Source organism: Phalangium opilio, unplaced genomic scaffold, assembly GCF_054372755.1.
Source record: "Phalangium opilio isolate 3A_F unplaced genomic scaffold, DU_Popi_V2 ptg000209l_1, whole genome shotgun sequence".
NCBI classification, from domain to species: Eukaryota; Metazoa; Arthropoda; class Arachnida; order Opiliones; family Phalangiidae; genus Phalangium; species Phalangium opilio.
Window position 1 is genome coordinate 19,901,850 of NW_028324217.1, and position 20,674 is coordinate 19,922,523.

The 20,674-nt window shown below is 38.0% G+C and overlaps 3 protein-coding genes and 1 long non-coding RNA gene across 5 annotated transcripts in view; 2 read left to right on the plus strand and 2 right to left on the minus strand.

The window, feature by feature from the left end:
* Positions 1-2,637: 2,637 nt before the first annotated feature.
* On the minus strand, positions 2,638-5,307 carry LOC149621142 (uncharacterized). Its single transcript, XM_089854714.1, has 5 exons — positions 5,166-5,307; positions 4,932-5,103; positions 4,607-4,747; positions 4,119-4,478; positions 2,638-2,725 (listed from the first exon to the last, which is right to left on the minus strand). The coding sequence occupies exons 1-5, from the start codon at positions 5,305-5,307 to the stop codon at positions 2,638-2,640; spliced, it is 903 nt and encodes a 300-aa protein (XP_089710840.1).
* A 6,525-nt stretch (positions 5,308-11,832) lies between these two features.
* On the minus strand, positions 11,833-13,488 carry LOC149621143 (uncharacterized). Its single transcript, XR_016375275.1, has 3 exons — positions 12,676-13,488; positions 12,500-12,585; positions 11,833-11,958 (listed from the first exon to the last, which is right to left on the minus strand). It is a non-coding gene; the product is annotated as an uncharacterized LOC149621143 (long non-coding RNA).
* A 950-nt stretch (positions 13,489-14,438) lies between these two features.
* Positions 14,439-16,693, plus strand: LOC149621144 (uncharacterized). Of its 2 annotated transcripts, XM_089854761.1 has the most exons (3): positions 14,439-15,767; positions 15,848-16,092; positions 16,407-16,693. In XM_089854761.1, exons 1-3 carry the CDS (start codon positions 15,751-15,753, stop codon positions 16,583-16,585), a joined length of 441 nt encoding a protein of 146 aa, XP_089710887.1. In that variant the 5' UTR covers positions 14,439-15,750; the 3' UTR covers positions 16,586-16,693. The 2 variants fall into 2 exon arrangements, with proteins under 2 accessions (XP_089710887.1, XP_089710886.1); XM_089854760.1 differs by having other exon boundaries at positions 14,439-16,092.
* Positions 16,694-18,068: 1,375 nt separating this feature from the next.
* The window catches only part of LOC149621145 (uncharacterized), a 31,238-nt gene continuing 28,632 nt past the window's right edge, over positions 18,069-20,674 (plus strand). Inside the window, exons 1-4 of the mRNA XM_089854715.1 lie at positions 18,069-18,388; positions 18,457-18,528; positions 19,996-20,127; positions 20,218-20,354. Of these exons, the coding sequence (XP_089710841.1) occupies positions 18,350-18,388; positions 18,457-18,528; positions 19,996-20,127; positions 20,218-20,354 (380 nt within the window). The 5' untranslated portion in view covers positions 18,069-18,349. The remainder of the gene's footprint in view (positions 18,389-18,456; positions 18,529-19,995; positions 20,128-20,217; positions 20,355-20,674) is intronic.

Below are 20,674 nucleotides of genomic sequence, written 5' to 3' on the forward strand. Positions count from 1 at the left end.
CCTAAAAATATTTAAACCACCATAAAAGATAGAAAATTGAAACATTTTTGGTCATAAAAGAGCCAGTATTGTATATACAGTTATCAAAAGTTTATCAGATATATTTCAATAAGTATGACACTGCCTATACTTCGTAATGCTAGAGACTTGCTGAGAGCTAGTTCGAGAATGACTCGAGAATTGAATACACTCGGTTTTGCAGTCCAACTTCACCGATTAAGACAAGATCTACTATCACCATGGCGCTCGAAATGTGAAGGGAATTGCGAACCAAAGTACTTTAGCGCTATCATATAAGTCTACAGCAGTTTTCCTGGTTGCGAATAGACGTAAAACAAGCCTGTCGGGACCCTTCCCTTCAGTTGTTATCGGTTTTTAGCTACAAGTTTTAAAGACTTTTTCGATTATGTTCTGTGAGTGTGTATGTTGTGGATGTTAGATAGACGAAAAGACCTTTTTAGCTAGATGTGGTAAGAACTTGTACATGTACCTAAACAGTTGGACCATCTCAGATATTACTTTAGCAAGTCAGAAAAGCGTGTATTCAGATAAATTACAGCTTAATATTTTTGTAAGGGATGAGTACAAGTTGGGAATCCAAAATAAACCTCTCCAAGTCGAGACGCAATTTAGAGGCTATTTTTAAATATTAAAAAAATATAATTGATATTTATTAATTTAATCGTCATTAATTTACCTTAATTCTAGTTAAATCGTTTTAAGGAACTTTATTCCTAAAATAATTTTAAACATAGCTATTGTTGACGTTTGAACTCAAGCATAAGCCTCTTTAAAATTTTTTGGAAATTTAGGGTATATAACACTCGGTTTTCACTGGGCGATTTCCTTCGAGTTTAGAATTTCGCCAAATGAGCGAAAAGCGTAAAATTCTTTTTCGTATTTCTTTTTTTCGCTTTTGGGTTTTCACTGCGTAAAAGCCGAAAAGGAAAAACGTATGGCATAGCCACCTCTATCACTCGACGAATGCGCGTGATTAAGTTTGCTATATGGAATTGGAAATCGGAACTGAACTGACCTGGAGTACTTGGAGTAATATGGAGGACGACAATACTGTTGAAGTTATTAATACGCTCAAAGTTTACTTATTATATCGAAAATGGAAGAAAAAACAATACACTAGACGATTCTGGGTTCGTGATTTATATGCGAGAAGGTCTCGTCAAGGAGATTTTGCGAATCTCGTACAGGAAATGAGGCATTCTGACCAGGAAAAACACTTTGAGTAAGTTAAGCTTTGGCTTGTCAGCTTAGCTTGGCTATGGTCATGCTATGGTTATTTAGAGAATGATGCAAGTTTTGAAAATGTGATATTCATTAGGTACTTTCGAATGTCTCGGGAACAATTTGACCACGTGTTGTTTTTGGTTCGGGACAAAATAACAAAAGCGGATACAAACTTTAGATATTGTATTGCACCTGAAGAACGATTAGCTCTCACTCTACGGTATTTTTATTGATGGTATGCATTGGTTATTGCTTTCTATATTGATACCATTTTCTTTTAGCTTTTTGGCAAGTGGTGATATGCAGGTGAGCATGTCTTACAGCTACCGAATGGGAAAAACTACTGTTTCCAACATAATTAAAGATACGTGTAATGCCATTTGGCAAACCATGGCTCCTATGTATGTGAAGATGCCCTCTTCAGAAGAGGAGTGGATAGAAGTGGCAAAAGGGTTTGAAAGCCAATGGAGTCTTCCTAATTGTATTGGCGCAATAGATGGTAAACACGTTCAAATAGCTAAACCATCTAACTCAGGATCAATGTTCTACAACTACAAGGGAACATTCAGCACTGTGTTGCTAGCTCTTTGCGATGCACATTATCGTTTTCTGATGGTGGATGTGGGCAGCTATGGTTGCCAAAGTGATGGAGGCATTTTTGGAAATTCAGAGTTTGGTGTGCAAATGCAAAACAACCAACTAAATATTCCTGAAGGAAGAATTTTGCCCTTCTCACAAACAAGATTTCCGTACTTCATTGTAGGAGATGAGGCATTTCCTCTGTCTCGTGAAATAATGAGGCCGTATCCTGGCAAAGTAAATTTGACAAAAAGAATATTCAATCTTCGCATGAGTGGCGCTAGAATGGTGATAGAGAATACCTTTGGTATCTTGGCTGTACGTTGGAGGATATTTTCTCGTACTCAGTATGGAACGCCAGATAATATTGATGGACTAGTTAAAGCAACAATATGTCTTCATAACTACCTCATGACGGATGAAAATGGCAAGCCTTCAACAGCAAGAAAATATGCCCCAGAGAAATTTGCAGATTACAAAGATGAAAATAGCATATTGAGGCATGGAACTTGGCGAGAAAATTTAGGGTTTTGCGCGATCAAAGATTTTTCTGAACGTAATCAACCTAATAGACACAGTCGATTTTCTGGTATATTAAGAGATACTTTAGCAAACTATCTTTGCAACGAAGGAGCCATACCTGGTCAAGTCGAGCAAGCGAACAAACAATAAGAAACTTTGTACTTTTTTTGAGCCACATTAAAATGAGCAATGTTTTGTGATTGTAAACAGTTGTGTAGTTAAACTTTTATTTTGGAACGTAGTTAACTTTACTAGGAACAATAAACACATTTTAAGGAAAACTAAAGTGTCCTAACAAGTAATTTTTAAAACAAATTTAGGTGACGCATTTAAAAATGACTCGCGAGGAAGATTGACAATTAAGGTTTCAACATTTATCCTATGAAAAACATTAACATGTACAAAAATGGGCCAAGCCTCGCCTCGTGACCTCTCCGCCGTAAAACGTTCTGAGATCCCATGTAGAGCCAAGTCTGCCTTTTGTTCTCATTCAATCGCCAATTGAACAATTATGTTATAAATTAAGTCCTTTTCCTAATTAATAACCAATATTCTTTGACTCTATCATTATTATACATCTTTGTTCGTATCAAAAATATCCTGACTTGGCAATCGCAGGTAAGTAATATTAAAAGGAAGTCGAGGGGATATTCACTAAATCGTTGCCTATTTTAAAATAATCGAAGGGGATGACCTGCTCTTGCCAAGTCACGATATTTTTGATACGAACAAAGATGTATAATAATGATAGAGTCAAAGAATATTGGTTATTAATTAGGAAAAGGACTTAATTTATAACATAATTGTTCAATTGGCGATTGAATGAGAACAAAAGGCAGACTTGGCTCTACATGGGATCTCAGAACGTTTTACGGCGGAGAGGTCACGAGGCGAGGCTTGGCCCATTTTTGTACATGTTAATGTTTTTCATAGGATCTCACTTCTTTTTGTTAGAGCTCGGCATTTTCGATCAATTATCCACAAGTTGGTGGATAACCGATTATTTGTAAACAAATTTGTGGATTATAATACGATTTAACATGTAAGTTCTGTGGATAATTTTCGGGTATGGATAAAGATAAAATAAAGTGGATAATTGATCGAAAATGCCGAGCTCTACTTTTTGTAGACCCTCGGTAGTTACATTAAAACAAGACCCTCTCGTGGTACTTCGTTTGCCAATATAATCGCTAACGTTTGTCCTTATTTACGCTGAATTACCCCTTTCGACCCGCAGAGAATATGTAATAAAGATTGTTACGCGATATCCTAATATAAGAAAGTAGCATCAGTTACAACTTTCGGTTAACTTTGGACCATTACGTCCTTTCATCAAGAACACACACTATTTCTGTTGAAAAGACGGCAGCGCCATCTAGTTTTAAAATTAAGAACTAAAGAACAATTTTATAAAAATTTCGGGATGTTTTAATTTTTCTGTGCTTTATAAAATAAATTAAAACTAAATCCTGAATTTTAAGTTTCTATCTACCCTAGAAGTACCTTAGAATTTTGATGATCGGTGAGTGAGTGAGTGAGTGACAAAATAAGGTAAATTTCACCTTCGATATATCGAAAAGTATATAGGGTAGGAACTTGAAATTTGGAAACTATAGCTAGGATTGACAGTCCTCGCGGCAAGCAAAATTTCAGACTTTTACCTGTACCCATCACGAAGTTACAGTGGGCTTAAAAGTGCCACGAGTTGCTTCGAGAAAAGGATGTCAGTGCTCGACTTGGCTGGGAGCACTGCCGTGCTCCCAGATTCTGACATTTCTGCGTCAAAGAACAGTTTTTCCATTTGATACCTTAATTTAATCTGTTTCTTCTTGTCAAGACCCTCATACCGAAACAATAAGCTTTTGAAGTATAAAACATTTGCTTCATTATGTTTTTCTTCTTTTTTCTCAATATTTTTAGTTGCAGCGTCTAAAAATGATATCATTTTATAGTCCACATCGTTCACCTTCTTCCGTTTGGCGTTTGGTGGTTTAATTGTATCACAATTTGATTGGGATTGACTAGAGTTTTTAATCACTTGAACCCTTTCAATTTCTGTCTTTAAAGGCAAACTTTCATCCGAATTAATTAATTGTTCCTCATCTCCCTCTATAACCGTTAAATCACGGTCCCTGTTCAAAAGATTAAATATTACTAAGTGCTATTAAGCGTTAGAGTCTTTGAATGGCCTTGCCAAAAGAGCGTTGAAACCAAAAGCTAAACATGGTTAAGAAAAATAAATGAAATAAAAACCACATACAGAGACAGTCCTCCATTCGCCAGGTTGTTAAGAATCACATTAGCTTCCTCACCATCCTCCAACTGAGTTCCTTCATCCACGTTATCAGGCTTATCACAATCATCATTATCACATTTCATTGCTTCAAAATTACTGGCAGTTCTAAAGAAATCGTCCAAATGAAATTATTTAAATTATTATGCATTTAATATTAGCAATGAACCGATACCCGACGTTTCCCAATAATAAAAGTGGGGCACTATCGATATCGGCTCAAGTATCAATATTTTGTTTGCATCGGTATCAGGTTAAATAACGCCAGTCCGTAATTAAAATATAGCACAACCTTCGAGGCTCTACAGTTGGGCCAAGAAATCCATCCAATATTGGATATAATTTCCATTTTGGTTTGGCTATATCGTCACTGCCAGATCCACTGCGTTTTTTCTTGAGAAAGTCCCTCCTCATTTTGAGATAGCGGTCTTTTAGTCCCTTCCACTTAAGGGTCAGTTCCTCCTCTAATGAAACATATAAAAATTATTGATATGAATATTAAGAAATAAGAAATACAAATACTTACTTGTACATTTTAGCAAAGTAGCGATGGAGCTCATCCGATTATCTTTCATCACAATATCTTTGTAACTCACGTTTTTCTTATCCCAAAGATATGGGTATTTTCGAACCTCTTCAACTATCGCTTCGGAATCAATTTTGGTCATTTCGAGTTCTCTAATCAATATATCACCACGATAGCTTAAACTTAACTTCCTTGACTCTCGCCTTATCACAACTTTAAAAATGGCGACTAAAAACGAAACAACCGGGCTTGCGCTACCACGTGACCTTAAGACCGGCTGTGATTGGTCTGCCTCTACGGGAAGAAAAATCCGCGCTCTGAGAAAAACCGCAAAAATAGAAATAGGACCTTCGACGCCAAAACGCGAATTTCGTAAAAAAAGAAGGAATAATTTTTTCCTTTTCCGCGAAAATATGGGAAAATCGCCCAAAATTCGCTCAGTGAAAACCGGGTGTAAGGCGACTGATTCACAATAATTGATAGGAAAACCCGCAATGACCCTGCAAAGCATCTGAAACGCGCCTGCAATGATCCTGCAAAGAATCTGAAATGCACCTGCAATTATCCTACAAAGTATCTGAAATGCACCTGCAATGATCCTGCGAAGTATCTGAAATGCACCTGCAATGATCCTGCGAAGTATCTAAAATGCACCTGCAATGATCCTGCGAAGTATCTGAAACGCATCTGATATTATTCCAAAAAGTATCTGAAACGCACCTGCAATTATCCTACAAAGTATATGAAAAGAGCCTGCAATGATCCTGCAAAGAATCTGAAACGCGCCTGCAATTACCCTACAGAGTATCTGAAATGCACCTGCAATGATCCTGCGAAGTATCTGAAACGCGGCTGCAATGATCCTACAAAGTATCTGAAACGCACCTGCAATTATCCTACAAAGTATCCGAAATACGCCTGCAATGATCCTAAAAAGTATCTGAAACGCGCCTGCAATGATCCTGAAAAGTATATGAAAAGCGCCTGCAATTTTCCTACAAAGTATATGGAATGCTCCTGCAATTATCCTAAAAATATCTGAAAAGTACCTGCAATTATCCTACAAAGTATCTGAAACGCGCCTGTAATTATCCTACAAAGTATCTGAAATTCGGCTGCAATGATCCTAAAAATTATCTGAAAAGCACCTGCAATGATCTTACAAAGCATTTGAAACGCGCCAATTATGATCCTGAAAAGTATCTGAAACGCGACTGCAATTTGCCTACAAAGTATATGACAAGCGCCTGCAATTATCCTAAAAAGTATCTGAAACGCGCCTGCTATTATCCTAAAAAGTATCTGAAAAGCACCTGCAATTATCGTACACAATAAAGTATCTGAAACGCGCCTGTAATGGTCCTTAAAAGTATCTGAAACGCGACTGCAATGATCCTGCAAAGTATTTGAAACGCGGCTGCAATTATCCTACAAAGTATCCGAAACGCAGCAGCAATGACCCTGCAAAGTATCTGAAACGCGTTTGCAATTATCTTACAAAGTATATGAAATGCTCCTGCAATTATCCTAAAAATATCTGAAAAGTACCTGCAATTATCCTACAAAGTATCTGAAACGCGCCTGTAATTATCCTACAAAGTATCTGAAATTCGGCTGCAATGATCCTAAAAATTATCTGAAAAGCACCTGCAATGATCTTACAAAGCATTTGAAACGCGCCAATTATGATCCTGAAAAGTATCTGAAACGCGACTGCAATTTGCCTACAAAGTATATGACAAGCGCCTGCAATTATCCTAAAAAGTATCTGAAAAGCACCTGCAATTATCGTACACATTAAAGTATCTGAAACGCGCCTGTAATGGTCCTTAAAAGTATCTGAAACGCGACTGCAATGATCCTGCAAAGTATTTGAAACGCGGCTGCAATTATCCTACAAAGTATCCGAAACGCAGCAGCAATGACCCTGCAAAGTATCTGAAACGCGTTTGCAATTATCTTACAAAGTATATGAAATGCTCCTGCAATTATCCTAAAAATATCTGAAAAGTACCTACAATTATCCTACAAAGTATCTGAAACGCGCCTGTAATTATCCTACAAAGTATCTGAAATGCGGCTGCAATGATCCTAAAAATTATCTGAAAAGCACCTGCAATGATCCTACAAAGCATCTGAAACGCGCCAATAATGATCCTGAAAAGTATCTGAAACGCGACTGCAATTTGCCTACAAAGTATATGAAAAGCGCCTGCAATTTTCCTACAAAGTATATGAAACACTCCTGCAGTTTTCCTACAAAGTATATGAAACGCTCCTGAAATTATCCTGAAAAGTAATTGAAATGCGCCTGCAATTATCCTAAAACTTATCGGAAAATCACCTGCAATTATCCTACAAAGTATCTGAAACGCGCCTGTAATGGTCCTTAAAAGTATCTGAAACGCGACTGCAATGATCCTGCAAAGTATTTGAAACGCGGCTGCAATTATCCTACAAAGTATCTGAAACGCAGCTGCAATGACCCTTCAAAGTATCTGAAACGCGCCTGCAATTATCCTACAAAGTATCTGAAACGCGCCTGCAATTATCCTACAAAGTATCTGAAACGCATCTGCAATTATCCTACAAAGAATATGAAACGCACCTACAATGATCCTGCAAAGTATCTGAAACACACCTGCAATTATCCGACAAAGAATCGGAAATGCACCTGCCATTATCCTACAAAGTATCTGAAACGCGCCTGCAATTTTCCTACAAAGTATATGAAACGCGCCTGCAATTATCCTAAAAAGCATCCGAAACCCGCCTGCCATTATTCTACAAACTTAGCAATTTCTGACTGTAACATGCATACAATATATCTGGAAGGTACAGTACCTGTAATGAGCCTATAAACATCCTGATTTCTTACGGTAGTTACTATTTCCCTTCTGTTTTCTAGCTGTAAGGTAGCTATTTTATGACTCTAGAGTAGCTAAATTTTGTATACTGCTGTACTGAGTTTTCTAACGGAAGATATTTTTTCTGCAAAACGTCTAAAATGTTCTGCATTGCTCTCTGGAATGCACAAACTATTAAAAAAATAAAATGGCCCTCAACCACTACACTCTGTCAAACTCACTTCACCCATTTCATATATATAATCAAATTCCACTCCAAAAATAAATATATTACAGTCTCCATGTCGTATAGTCTGTGAAACTTAACTGTCTTCTAGTCATTCTTATTATGGCAGGAAAAGTGGAAAACAAAGTAGACGCCGAAAACTCCGCTCGAACATTATGATTACACTCCATCAAACTCACTTCACCATAAATTCCCCTTGACTACACTACAATTAACTGACATATCGAAATTACGGAAAGCCCTTCCTCCCCACTACTCATAAATCATAACTTCTTTATCGCATAATTACTACACATAAAAAACATTTACAGGCAGTGCTATTATGTAATTATAAAAACACCCTACATTTCTCCTAGGTACAATTCTGTAACATTATTTTACCTTAAAAAGTAACCTTATAAATATTTTTGCATTATGGTGGGTAAATAAATAAATAGCGTTGAATGATTGGTCTAATTTGGTTGAAGGGTAAAAGAGGACAAATAGGATTGGATTCATATAAAGATTGTGTTGTTGTGGTGAAAGCTTTAAGCTGGTAGGTAATAAAAATATTTGCGAAACTTGAAGAACACCTCAAGAGGTCTAATGGAACTGCCCCTGGCACAACCTAACCTACGCTGATCTAAATTGGCCTAATCTTACCTAACCTAATAAATGAAATGATGACATATTACAGTTTTCAGTTTTGGTCCATGTAACTTAGGAAGGCCAAATGGGCCAGCGAATCAAGAGAAGATTTGCTTTGTGCATATTTCATTATCATTTTTTTAGTAGTCAAATGCCTTGACTAGTGCCTTATGTAGAACCCTGCTGTCGCATATTTCTTGATGACTATCATCACCATTTGTGAGCCTCCCAAGTAAACCTCATTTTTTTTGTATTATGGAGGTTTCAATGTAAGTAGGGCACATACGTCCGCGACAAGGATGCGATTAGTCAGGGTTCAGTATGTGTTTAAGGAGGGAAGGAAATGAGGTTTACTTGGGAGGTGACGGACGGGGTGTGGGGGTCGAGTCACCTCCGGCGGACACGGGGCAGTCGGCACCTATAGGGTAGGATCTCCGACATGTGTCTTATTCCCTCAAACTTTGCCGCCCAGAAGCTTGGCTTACAGGAGTGCGCCACACTCCCGGCTAAACCTCATATCCTTCGCTGCTTAAACACATACTGAAACCTGATTAATCGCATCCTTGCCGCGGTCCTCTGACCCAATTTGCATTGAAACCTCAAAAAATAAAAAAATATTTGGTAGTTATCTTTTGTTCCGGAATCCGTAACAACTTCAGTTAATTTATATTTTTTTAGCTATACAGCTAGAAAACGGTAAATAAAAGAGGAAACTATTTCTCCAAAGAGCAAGAAAATCAGAACAGTGTATGTGATAACTGATGACATTATTTTTATAGAGTTTAATCAATAATAAAAGAAATACACATGGGTAAAAAATATTATAAAAGTTAAAAGGAAGGTGAAATCAAGCGATTTTTTACCGATTCTTCTACTAATTATAAGACCTGTTTATAGAATACAATATTCAGGAAATACCTCCAAATGATTTCAAAATTCAAAATAGATTCAGATTTTATGGATAATTTGAAATAAGCACCTCCGACCAATCGCATAACGCTTTGCATTCCTGTTAAAAAAATTTCATTGCAACCTCTACATCTCGCCCAATTTTAAAAAATCTTGCGCTAAATTTCATTCGACATGGAGCACGTACCGCGAGAATTTTGTTATCAAGAGGGCAAGGTGGTACGCGATTGCTCAGAGGTGCTTATTTCAAATAGTCCATAAAATCTCAAATAGGTTAAAAAATCACTTAACCATGGACATAAGTAATTTTAAAATTTATGATAACATTATTACTAAAATAGTATATTTTTTAAGCCTCGACTTAGAACTCTGTTGTACTAAACTTATCAATGCCAAATCTTGATTTACATTTATTTTTATTATATCTGGGAGCACGGCAGTGCTCCCAGCCAAGTCGAGCACTGACATCCTTTTCTCGAAGCAACTCGTGGCTCTTTTAAGCCCACTGTAACTTCGCGATGGGTATAGGTAAAAGTCTGAAATTTTGCTTGCCGCGAGGACTGTCAATTCTAGCTATAGTTTCCAAATTTCAAGTTCCTACCCTATATACTTTTCGAAATATCACAGGTGAAATTTACCTTATTTTGTCACTCACTCACTCACTCACCGATCATCAAAATTCTAAGGTACTTCTAGGGTAGATAGAAACTTAAAATTCAGGATTTAGTTTTCATTTATTTTATAAAGCACAGAAAAATTAAAACATCCCGAAATTTTTATAAAATTGTTCTTTAGTTCTTTATTTTAAAACTAGATGGCGCTGCCGTCTTTTTAACAGTAATAGTGTGTGTTCTTGATGAAAGGACGTAATGGGCCAAAGTTAACCGAAAGTTAAATATATATTAAAGCTAATTTAAAAGAAATGTGTCGTAACTGATGCTACATTCTTATATTAGGATATCGCGTACAATCTTTATTGCATATTCTCTGCGGGTCGAAAGGGGTAATTCAGCGTAAATATGGAGAAACGTTAGCGATTATATTGGTAAACGAACTACCACGAGAGGGTCTTCTTTTAATATAACTACCGAAGTATAACGAGAGGGTCTACAAAAAGAAGTGAGATCCTATGAAAAACATTAACATGTACAAAAATGGGCCAAGCCTCGCTTCGTGCCCTTTCCGCCGTAAAACGTTCTGAGATCCCATGTAGAGCCAAGTCTGCCTTTTGTTCTCATTCAATCGCCAATTGAACAATTATGTTATAAATTAAGTCCTTTTCCTAATTAATAACCAATATTCTTTCACTCTATCATTATTATACATCTTTGTTCGTATCAAAAATATCGTGACTTGGCAAGCGCAGGTAATTACCTTATAAGGTTATGTATAACTCACCTAATAAACATGTAAATAGGGTTATGCATAACTCACCATATAATTTGTACATAGGGTTGAGCATGACTCATCTTATAAACTTGTACATATCCCCTATACCTTAAACGATTTAGTGAACATCCCTTCGATTATTTTAAAATCGGCAACGATTTAGTGACTTCCTTTTAATATTACTTACCTGCGATTGCCAAGTCACGATATTTTTGATACGAACAAAGATGTATAATAATGATAGAGTCAAAGAATATTGGTTATTAATTAGGAAAAGGACTTAATTTATAACATAATTGTTCAATTGGCGATTGAATGAGAACAAAAGGCAGACTTGGCTCTACATGGGATCTCAGAACGTTTTACGGCGGAAAGGGCACGAAGCGAGGCTTGGCCCATTTTTGTACATGTTAATGTTTTTCATAGGATTAAAATTTTACGTGTCAAAGGTCCTTGACAAAGAGAGAAAATCGAGATATTACATCGCAGTCCAAGCAGTGTGAGTTCCTCAACTGAATGTCGAAGTCAAAAAACGATTTGGAATTGTCCCTTGAAAGAAATTTGGAGAACGATTCAATTATAGAATCTATGGAAACACAGGAATCTAAAAATAAGTGTCATGAAAAAGGAAATATTGAAACGAGCTGCGCTACACCGGAAATGACCCCGGTTGACCTTTAAAGCGACTTACAGGATATATCGCCGGAACTTGAAAACGATACTTCAGTATCCATCTTAGATGCCCTTGAACCTTGCACGTCAAACTATTCGTGTGCTAGTTCGAAAATTGGTAAGTAATTTTATTCTTAAAAAGTGTGAGTACCTGAGAGTCATACTGCTACCGTGTTTGAAAATAAGCTTGAGCAATATATCCACTGCAGACGCTGGTAAAAAGGGGTGACTTTGAAAAGTCCATCAATTATGAGGGATCGTGTTTATTGGGAACAACTGAGTGGAAAGTATCAATGAACATGGGGTGTACAACATTTGGTTACAGATATATGCCCTCCCCCCCCCCAAACATTGACCATTAAAACAAGGAAATATCCAAGAATGACTTTAATCCGAGTAACCAGCTTGATTAGAACTAGCAGACAATTTCAATAACCTCCAATCTAAGTTAGATTCAAAACCTATAACTAGGTTGTTAATGGCACATGAAAACGACTGTCGTACCTTTTCAGCACCGCGGGCAGATTCCATTTTCTGTTTAGTTTGCTCGAGGTTTTTTTCTCTAGTCGGAATACGTCATTCGTGTCTGTATGACCTATCCCCCACGGTATTCAATGGTAAAGGGTAGAGAAATGTTGGCTTACTTGTTTTCGACACCGGCGTAAGAGTAGAAGCGTAAGATCTCGTGCTGTCAAAGGCTTAGTACAGACTAAATAGGAAGATGGAACTCCTGCAAAACTGCGTGTTGTCAATTCACGCGTCGTTCTCGAACTAGCTCTCATTAAGTCTCTAGCATTACGAAGTATAGGAAGTGTCATACTTATGGAACACATCTTATAATCTTATGGTGATACCAATGAACCAAAAATTATGAAGTAAGCTCTGCATGGTGAGCAACTGAACGCCAAAACTGGTCAGGGATATCTTGCATTAGCCGACGATTTTCCATCTGAAAATATCGTCCAAAGAGTAATTTTTATACCGTTCATCATCTTTTATGCATAATCAGATGGAACAAGACGACCCAAGGGCTCGTAATAGTAGCCACATCGTACCGAATTTAACAGGCGTACATAAATTTATGTGAATTGCCCCCGATGCGCTACTTTTAACTGTGCTAAAATGATAACCCGTAATCCTTACTTCAATAAATTTATTTATGTCATGATTGTAATAGTGCGACGCAAAGAGAAACTTTGAATGATGTGTTAGTACCCTTAACATTGCTAAAATGTTTACCCGTCAGACCATTCTAAAAACGAGGGGTTAGAATCAACAATGCTAAAATGATTACACATAAGTAACCCTTAATAGAAGAACAGAAAGTTCTAGTGGTTACCCCTCGATGATCGAATTACCTTTAACAGTCAAACTAAGAGCCTCATCTTATATGTACATCATACGATTTGGCTAAAAACAACCTTATATGGATAAAAACTAAAAGTACACTTCGTTGAAACTTGTTTGCCCTCCTTTATCCAAAATTAGTATCGACCCCCCTCTACGTATGATTATCTTCCCAACCGTAGCACGGGGTACAAGCTGTGAATAGGCTCATAAAGTAGCAGATGCTAGCTACTTTTTACCTCTCCGAGTGACGTATGTCACGGGGAGGTTCTAATTTCGACGTGTCTGTCTGTCCGTTGTTACACCCACATGTAGCATTTTGAATCAGTAAAATTTAAACACCCGCCAAAAAGCAATAACACTAGTACTATACCGCCATCTAGGAAAAGATATGTAAAAAGAAATGAAACTGTAATGGCCATCGCCCCAGGAAAATACTTTTAGTTAGTCATCGTCACGCGATCTCAATAGTCATGTAAACAAACCTTTCCAAAGAGTATCAATAAATAAGTTTTTTATATCTCCTTAATCTGAGTGTGAATATTACACCACGTGACCGCGTTCGCAGTTTGCAAATCGGAGCAAACGTGTATTCAATTTCCAGACCGCATTTACAGTCCCGGAAATTGTATTCGACTTACAGGCTATTACTCCATTGCCTGTTTAACAACTCTGTTCATTTGTCCACCCCACATGGACACCAGTCTGAACTTATTGGCTTCTAAACACCACCATCTTCTAGTCTTTCGCCCATTCCACATGGACACCAGCCTGTACTTACTGGCTTCTAAACACCACCACCTTCTCGTCTTTGTCCATTCCACATGGACACCAGCCTGTACTTACTGGCTTCTAAACACCACCATCTTCTATTCTTTGTCCATCCCACATGGACACCAGTCTGCACACCTGGCTTCTAACACCACCATCATCGTTAAGGTTAAGACATACGCGGCGATCGGCTTCGTCATCACTTCTGGTCAGTGTGGGAAATAAGGCACTTTCACAGGCCAATAGCCAGTTTAAAAATTACCTGGGCCAGTTTAAAAATTAAACGTTTTGGGGTCTACTGGCCCTGGTGGCCACTTAATTAATTCAAAGTTTTCCCCTCAAGATTTTGGATCATTAAATAAATACTATGTTAATCCCTAAAATTGTCTCGTCTTTGCTTCTATCCTGTTTGCTTGCTTGGCCTGAATTGTGTATGTGGGAGTGGGATTATGGGTGGGTTTCGTATGTCTGTCTACGCTCTACACAGTGTAGAGTCTGTAGATGAAGTGATTTTTGCAGTTAGCTAAAGCATGGCTAAAGGGAAGATAATCTCTCGGTAGTCTTGTTTGGGTCTGGTCTCTAGGGAAAGGCAGCCTGCTGCCTTTGACTGTATTAGGGTCTATGGGAAGATAACAATGGAGTGTCAACTCCCTCCCTACGGGCCGAATTTAATACCCATAACTATAAAAACTAACCTACTAAGCCTACACCCTAGCAAATATTGTCCAGAATAGATAATGTGGACCTAAATTACGAAAGCCTGATTTTTGAGGCTAAAAGTGGTAGGTGGCACCGTGGCCAGTTTTTTAATTAAAATACCTAGGCTCTACTGGCCACAGGTCCAGTTTTAAAAAAATCCTTATTTCCCACCATAGAGACTATAAACCCCAAGGAGTGGCAGGTCCCCCGCTCTACAAGCGCAAATAATGATGTTGCTCTTAAATTGGTACATGAGAGCTTCCGGCCCGTTTAATTTTGCTTGGCGGAAGTCGCCTTGTACCAGCAACGCCGCCTATATTAAGAGCAACAAGTTGAGGCACTCCTGCCACTCCTTGGGGTTTATAGTCTCTATGTTCCCACACTGCTTCTGGTGCTCTTTGGTTTCAGCAGAAACGAGAGACTGCAAAATTTTCGCCAAGCTTAACTTTACCGTTGAATTCATGATTGTGTTTTTTCACTTCTTAGTAGGTGTTATCATGCACCTACGGAGGTTTAATGGCAGAATGTGGCTGTTCATATTAGCCATATATTTTGTTATACGTTTATTATGGGGAAGTTTGCATTCTATATTACGCGAGAGTCTAATGTGGGATCAAGTTTGAATCATCCACGTTCTCAACGCGTATATTAGATTTGGTAAGGTCCGCTGTTGGCAGCCATAAAAGTAATGAAATCGTCGTAGCGGGGTAACGTCTGTATATTTTGGCCACTTTTACCGCTGTTTCTGGTTTGTGTTAAATCTTGTTAACTATGTAATAGAGATATATGGTTTTTTTTTTTTTTTTTTGGTTTTAATCCACGGCCATCTTGGGAATTGGCGTCCAAAAAGTAAGTAAAACGGTAAAGGCATAACGTACCTATATTTTAACCAAATAGCTTTACACATGTAACGCGGGGGAACCTTTTCTACTAGCTTCATATAATTACACAACAATTTACCTACTTCAAGTTATGAACTTCTGGTTTTCTACATAAATTATATGGAAAATGAAATAGATTTTATACCACAAAAATTTAATTTTTGATTAGGCCCACATTCAGCCTCGAACCACTCAACATGGCTGACGGAAATACGTGACTAGTCGATTCGTTAATCACGTGTTTTAATTATAATCAATAATTGAGACAGAAATTATGTTTAAAATGATAATTAGGGTTAAGAAAACGAACCTTGGATTGTTTATATTGTTCGTCGTTATAAGTGTGGCGTTTTACTTCACTTGCGGTCGTGATTACGTCATGACGAAATTTCAACCAATGACCGAAGAGGATGATTTTGAATCTGATGATGTGGTTTATTATTCTATGGAGAATGATGATGATTATTTACCTGTAAATTTTCCCACGGAAATTATTGAATATGAAGAAGAATTTAAAGTTCAAAAGGATGTTTTGTATGGTATGTTATCGATTGGACGTGTTATCAAAACAGCATTGTCCAAAACGGCATTTTCATTAACGCGTTTGCCATTATATATAGCCATTTCTCGTTTTAGCGCATTTTGATTACAGCGTTTATATTTTGAGCGTACGAAAGTACGCCTTTTCCAAAATATTGTTGTTTATCTTCATTAAATTCCCAAAATAATATGCCTTTTCCAAAAAATTATATTTTATATTTACTTCCGATATAACATTACTCCTTTTTGCATAATATTGTTCTTTGTCCTATATACTTAATATAATAGATATTTCCATCCCTATCAATCACAGTTTGGGCGGAAACAGCAACCGCTGTTTTGGGAAATAGCGCTGTATTGAGAAACGCGGAAACAGCAACCGCGGTTTTGCTTGTACGCATTTTTGCAAACCGCTGTTTTAGGAACCGCTTTATTCCAAAACGCTCTTTTGAAAACCGCTCAACTACCCGTGAACCGTTTTGTATCAGGTGATTTTGGAGTCAGTTTAATGACGTGGAACATTTTGAATTATACGAATATGTACGCGTTCGACTAGTGTATTTAATCAGAATTAGTAAACTTTAGGTGTACTATAATAATAATCTTGATTTTACTTTAACACACAAGAAATCAGACCAGTGTAACTATTTATTGAATTTAAAGTTTTGTTTTGCAAATTAATTTTTATTTATCAACTTTAACACTTCGAAACCTTTTTAGTAAAATCTATGGCCAGGGATAAATTCAATTTTAGAAGTAGGAATGAAGAACGGTTAGTATTTACTTCAGTCCGACTCATAGCCCAGCATAGACTCCTCCCTCCAACACGAAACGAAAATTTTAAATTATTCTATTGGTTCACTTAAACTACGTTTTGATGACGTTGCTGATGGGGGCGTCGAAAAATACGTAATTCCTTTTTACCTCTGTCGCTATGACCCGACTCTTCTTCGGGGCTTTGACGCGCGCCCACATTACTCTGTTCTCCATTCCTACTTCTAAAATTAAATCTATCCCTGCTATGGCAAAATAGAATGTATTGCAACACATGTCTCAATGAAATTTCTGGTTATTCGAATCAATAGAATCGTCCGTGGGCGTATGATCGAGTGGGCTATGACTTTCCTACTTGGAGAAGAGAGTGGGATGGAGACTTCATCTCTTTACCTATAGTAGCCTCTATAAACACATCTATGGCAACTACGTTCTCCGAGCCAGGGTGAGAAATAAGGAAATTTTTTAAACTGGTCATTTGACCAGTAGAGCCCAAGGGTTTCAATTAAAAATCTGGTCAATGACCACTTAATGTTTTTACATAAAGTCAGAGCTGCCCTGAAATGGTTCTAGGTTTTATATACTGTCTATTTGTTTTATATGTATTAATTCCTATGACCCACTTGGCCAACTGGGAATTTATTTTTTACTAAAGAAGGGGAATTTAAAAAGTGGTCACGGTGGCCACTGGACCCCCAGGCATTTAATAAATAAACTGGTCAGAGCAATTTTTAAACTGGTCATTTGCCCAGTGCCACCGCCTTATTTCTCACCCTGCTCCGAGCATCCTCGCTGTTTCGGTATGGGGTAATACGGTACGAAAACGTCAAAGATGCCCATTATGTCTTAAAAATAGAAACTACTCTCATACAAATACAATGGTGCTACGCGGCAGAACTTAATAATCAACTATGGAAGGGTAGTGGCGTCCGCAAGGTACTCCTGGAGACTTTCATTGCCGCACATGTCCCACCAACATTTTACTCCAGCCCACTATCTCCTCCAAGTTAACTCATTGAGCTTCCATGGAGCAATGAAAATGGGAGAAGTATTTGAGGCCACCAGTTAAAGACCGTTTCTGCAGAATCAAGGTCTACAATTTTTATTGTTCCTTGATAGCGCTCATTCGCCTTGAAAAGTTCATATTTAGAATTGAATAATTCACTCTCTGAAGCACTTTATTTAAAATTTCAAAAGGGAAATTAGCGGAAATTAGGGACTGGCATGCTGGCAGCGTGCCGCCCTTATACCGTCGTCTGCTACCGTGACTGCTACACAATTTAAACCGAAATTGGCCCCAACCTGATGGGGTTCTGAATTTTCGCATTAAATTTTAGTATTCTATAACTTATAGGCTTTCTGTCTTCCCTCTCAATTTATTTGGCAACATTGGGAGAATGATTTTCGTAAAAGATTTTGTTTGTATTTGATAAAATAGCTCTAGTTTGAAAAGTTACGTCTTTAGAGTCAGACATTTCGGAAATGAGTTTAATAAATCTTCAAAGGGTGGCGCTTAAAGAGGTACTTGAGAAATTATCCGTGGTTTGCGCAGGAATTTTAAATTTCAAAAAACTGGACTTTGTTTATAGGAAATGGAGGCGAATGATTGTAACTGTGATCACTTAAGCAAAGATGATGAAATAAAGCAACTAAAAGCCAAGGTGAGTTTCAAAGCCTATAGCGTTTTGGCCAGTACAGCATGAGCCATCCAATCCAGTATCCCTTTAAAGCGAGTCTCAGCTGTGACTGTGGTTTAGTGTAAAAAAACGGCACTAGATGCTCCCATAGTCGAGGGGTGGAGTTGACTGACCCAATAAGCTTATCAAAGACTAGGTCTAGCTCCGCCCTTCAGGACGATTTCTGATTGGTTCCTGCCTTTGGCTACATAAAATTGGTGTGTAGAAGGTTAATCAGTGTGTTACGGGCGCCACAGTAGCTGATATTTGCTTTAAAGTATAAATCGCAATAGAAAAACCTTAAGTAAACCAATATTCATTGGTGGCTGATTAGAAACACCATAAGCCTATGGTGATAGGCTAGTGTTCGTACGGGGTAAAAATTTAATCGGGGTCGGGGTCGGGGTCGGGGGCAGGTTATCCCCGAAAAAAACAAGTCGGGGTCGGGGTCGGGGTAAGACATCGCATCATGACGAAAGACCACTGCCATTACAAAAGACGGGGGAGGGCCGCCGATCCACGAGTGGGAGGATGGTGAACTTTGGAATTTTGGTGACTGTTTTTACTGTATTTTGTTTGTTGTTAGTTACCCCCTTGCCCTTTTTTTCATAAAGGAGAAGCGGAGCACTTATTTGAGACGAATGAGATAATTGTTTTTGGCGCAGGACAAAAAATTACTTGCTAAAAATAACCTAACCAAAATGTAACCCCGAAAAAAACCCCGACTACATTTTACATTTTAGGTACCGGGGTCGGGGTCGGGGGAAAAAGTCGGGGATCCCCGGTTTTCGGGGTCGGGGTCGGGGTCCCCGTACGAACACTATGATAGGCTGATGGAAACACGTCCCTCGACCATTTATAGCGTTATTAAAGGGCACCACAAGAGCCTTGTGCGAGCTGTATGCCCACACACACAAACTGCAGCCTTGCTTATAGTTCTTGCAAAGCTACCGCGCCCCAAACCATGGATTAACTAACGCTAGGGATTGTTCACTAACTTAGTTTTCCATGTAATGCTATCGCCAACAACATGTTCTGAATCGTTCCTTGATTCCCCTCTTCATTCCCCCAATTTATTGAACCAAAACGGATGTAGATAGCGCCATCTCTCGGCAAAATAAATCGTTTTTTTTCCAATTTAGGCAGTATTTCAATTTTGACGTCATGGACCACGTGATATTTGGTCCAATTTTCTTATTTAACTAACTGTTAAGGATAGTAGTTGCTGCTAGGGGGCGTTTGGAACATGCATGCCTTATCTTTTTGGGGGAACGAACTTTCCCTAGCATTAGTTAATCCATGCCCAAACCTCTGGTGGCGCCCTTGACGAAAAAACCCCTTCTGATCCCCCCTTTGTTGACGTCACTGGTTCCTCTGTTTTCTTTCTGGACACTTTAAAAGACATTCTGCATAAAGGAAAGTCCTATTTTGTAACGCAGTCTATTTTTTCAGTGTAATGGTTTAATATCAAACATGAAAGAAGTGAGAATGACAATTTTATTTACGATAAATAAGAAACTGGACGAAATTGAGCGGCTCAATGGGGTCATTAAGGAGTTGGAAAGTGAAATCAAGGATCTGATGGTTTGTAACATTCTTCATTTTCATTGTCGATGTGAAAGAGAATCGGGTTAAAAGTATTAGTTCAATTATTGTTAATTGTTTATAACATAGGAGGAAAGTGGAATACACGAAAGAGCCGACATTGAATGCGTGAAATCAGAACCTGTTGAAAATGATTCAGGACTGAATGAACAGGAATTATCTCATCCTGTTCTGATAAATCAACAAACAGAAGAACAAATACAAAGGTATTTAAAGCAAAAAACCAATGAGAACTTGTCAACGAGGCGGAGCTAAAACTAGCCTTTGCTAAGCTCAGCGGGGCTGTCAACTCCACCCCTCGACTATGGGAGCATCTCTAGTGGCATTTGTTTAAACTAAACCATAGTCAAGTCTCGGCTATGGTTAAGTTTAAGCTCAAGTATAATATTTTATTTGACTGACTAATTCGCGTCCATAAAACTTGATTCGTTAAGCCTTGCCCTGAGAATCGTGAATAAAATCAGAAGTATATAATGCTTCGAGGGAGAAGTGGGGTAGTTGTAACATGATTCTTCCCAACATCATT

Excerpts from the sequence above, each read along its gene's own strand:
- LOC149621142 (XM_089854714.1), bottom strand. The coding sequence starts at position 5,307 with ATGACCAAAATTGATTCCGAAGCGATAGTTGAAGAGGTTCGAAAATAC. Across the intron at positions 4,748-4,931 it reads CCAACTGTAGAGCCTCGAAG|AACTGCCAGTAATTTTGAAG; the intron begins GTTGTGCTATAT and ends CGATTTCTTTAG. Across the intron at positions 4,479-4,606 it reads GCGAATGGAGGACTGTCTCT|GGACCGTGATTTAACGGTTA; the intron begins GTATGTGGTTTT and ends TCTTTTGAACAG.
- LOC149621144 (XM_089854760.1), top strand. The coding sequence starts at position 15,828 with ATGTTTAAAATGATAATTAGGGTTAAGAAAACGAACCTTGGATTGTTT. Across the intron at positions 16,093-16,406 it reads TCAAAAGGATGTTTTGTATG|TTTGGGCGGAAACAGCAACC; the intron begins GTATGTTATCGA and ends TATCAATCACAG.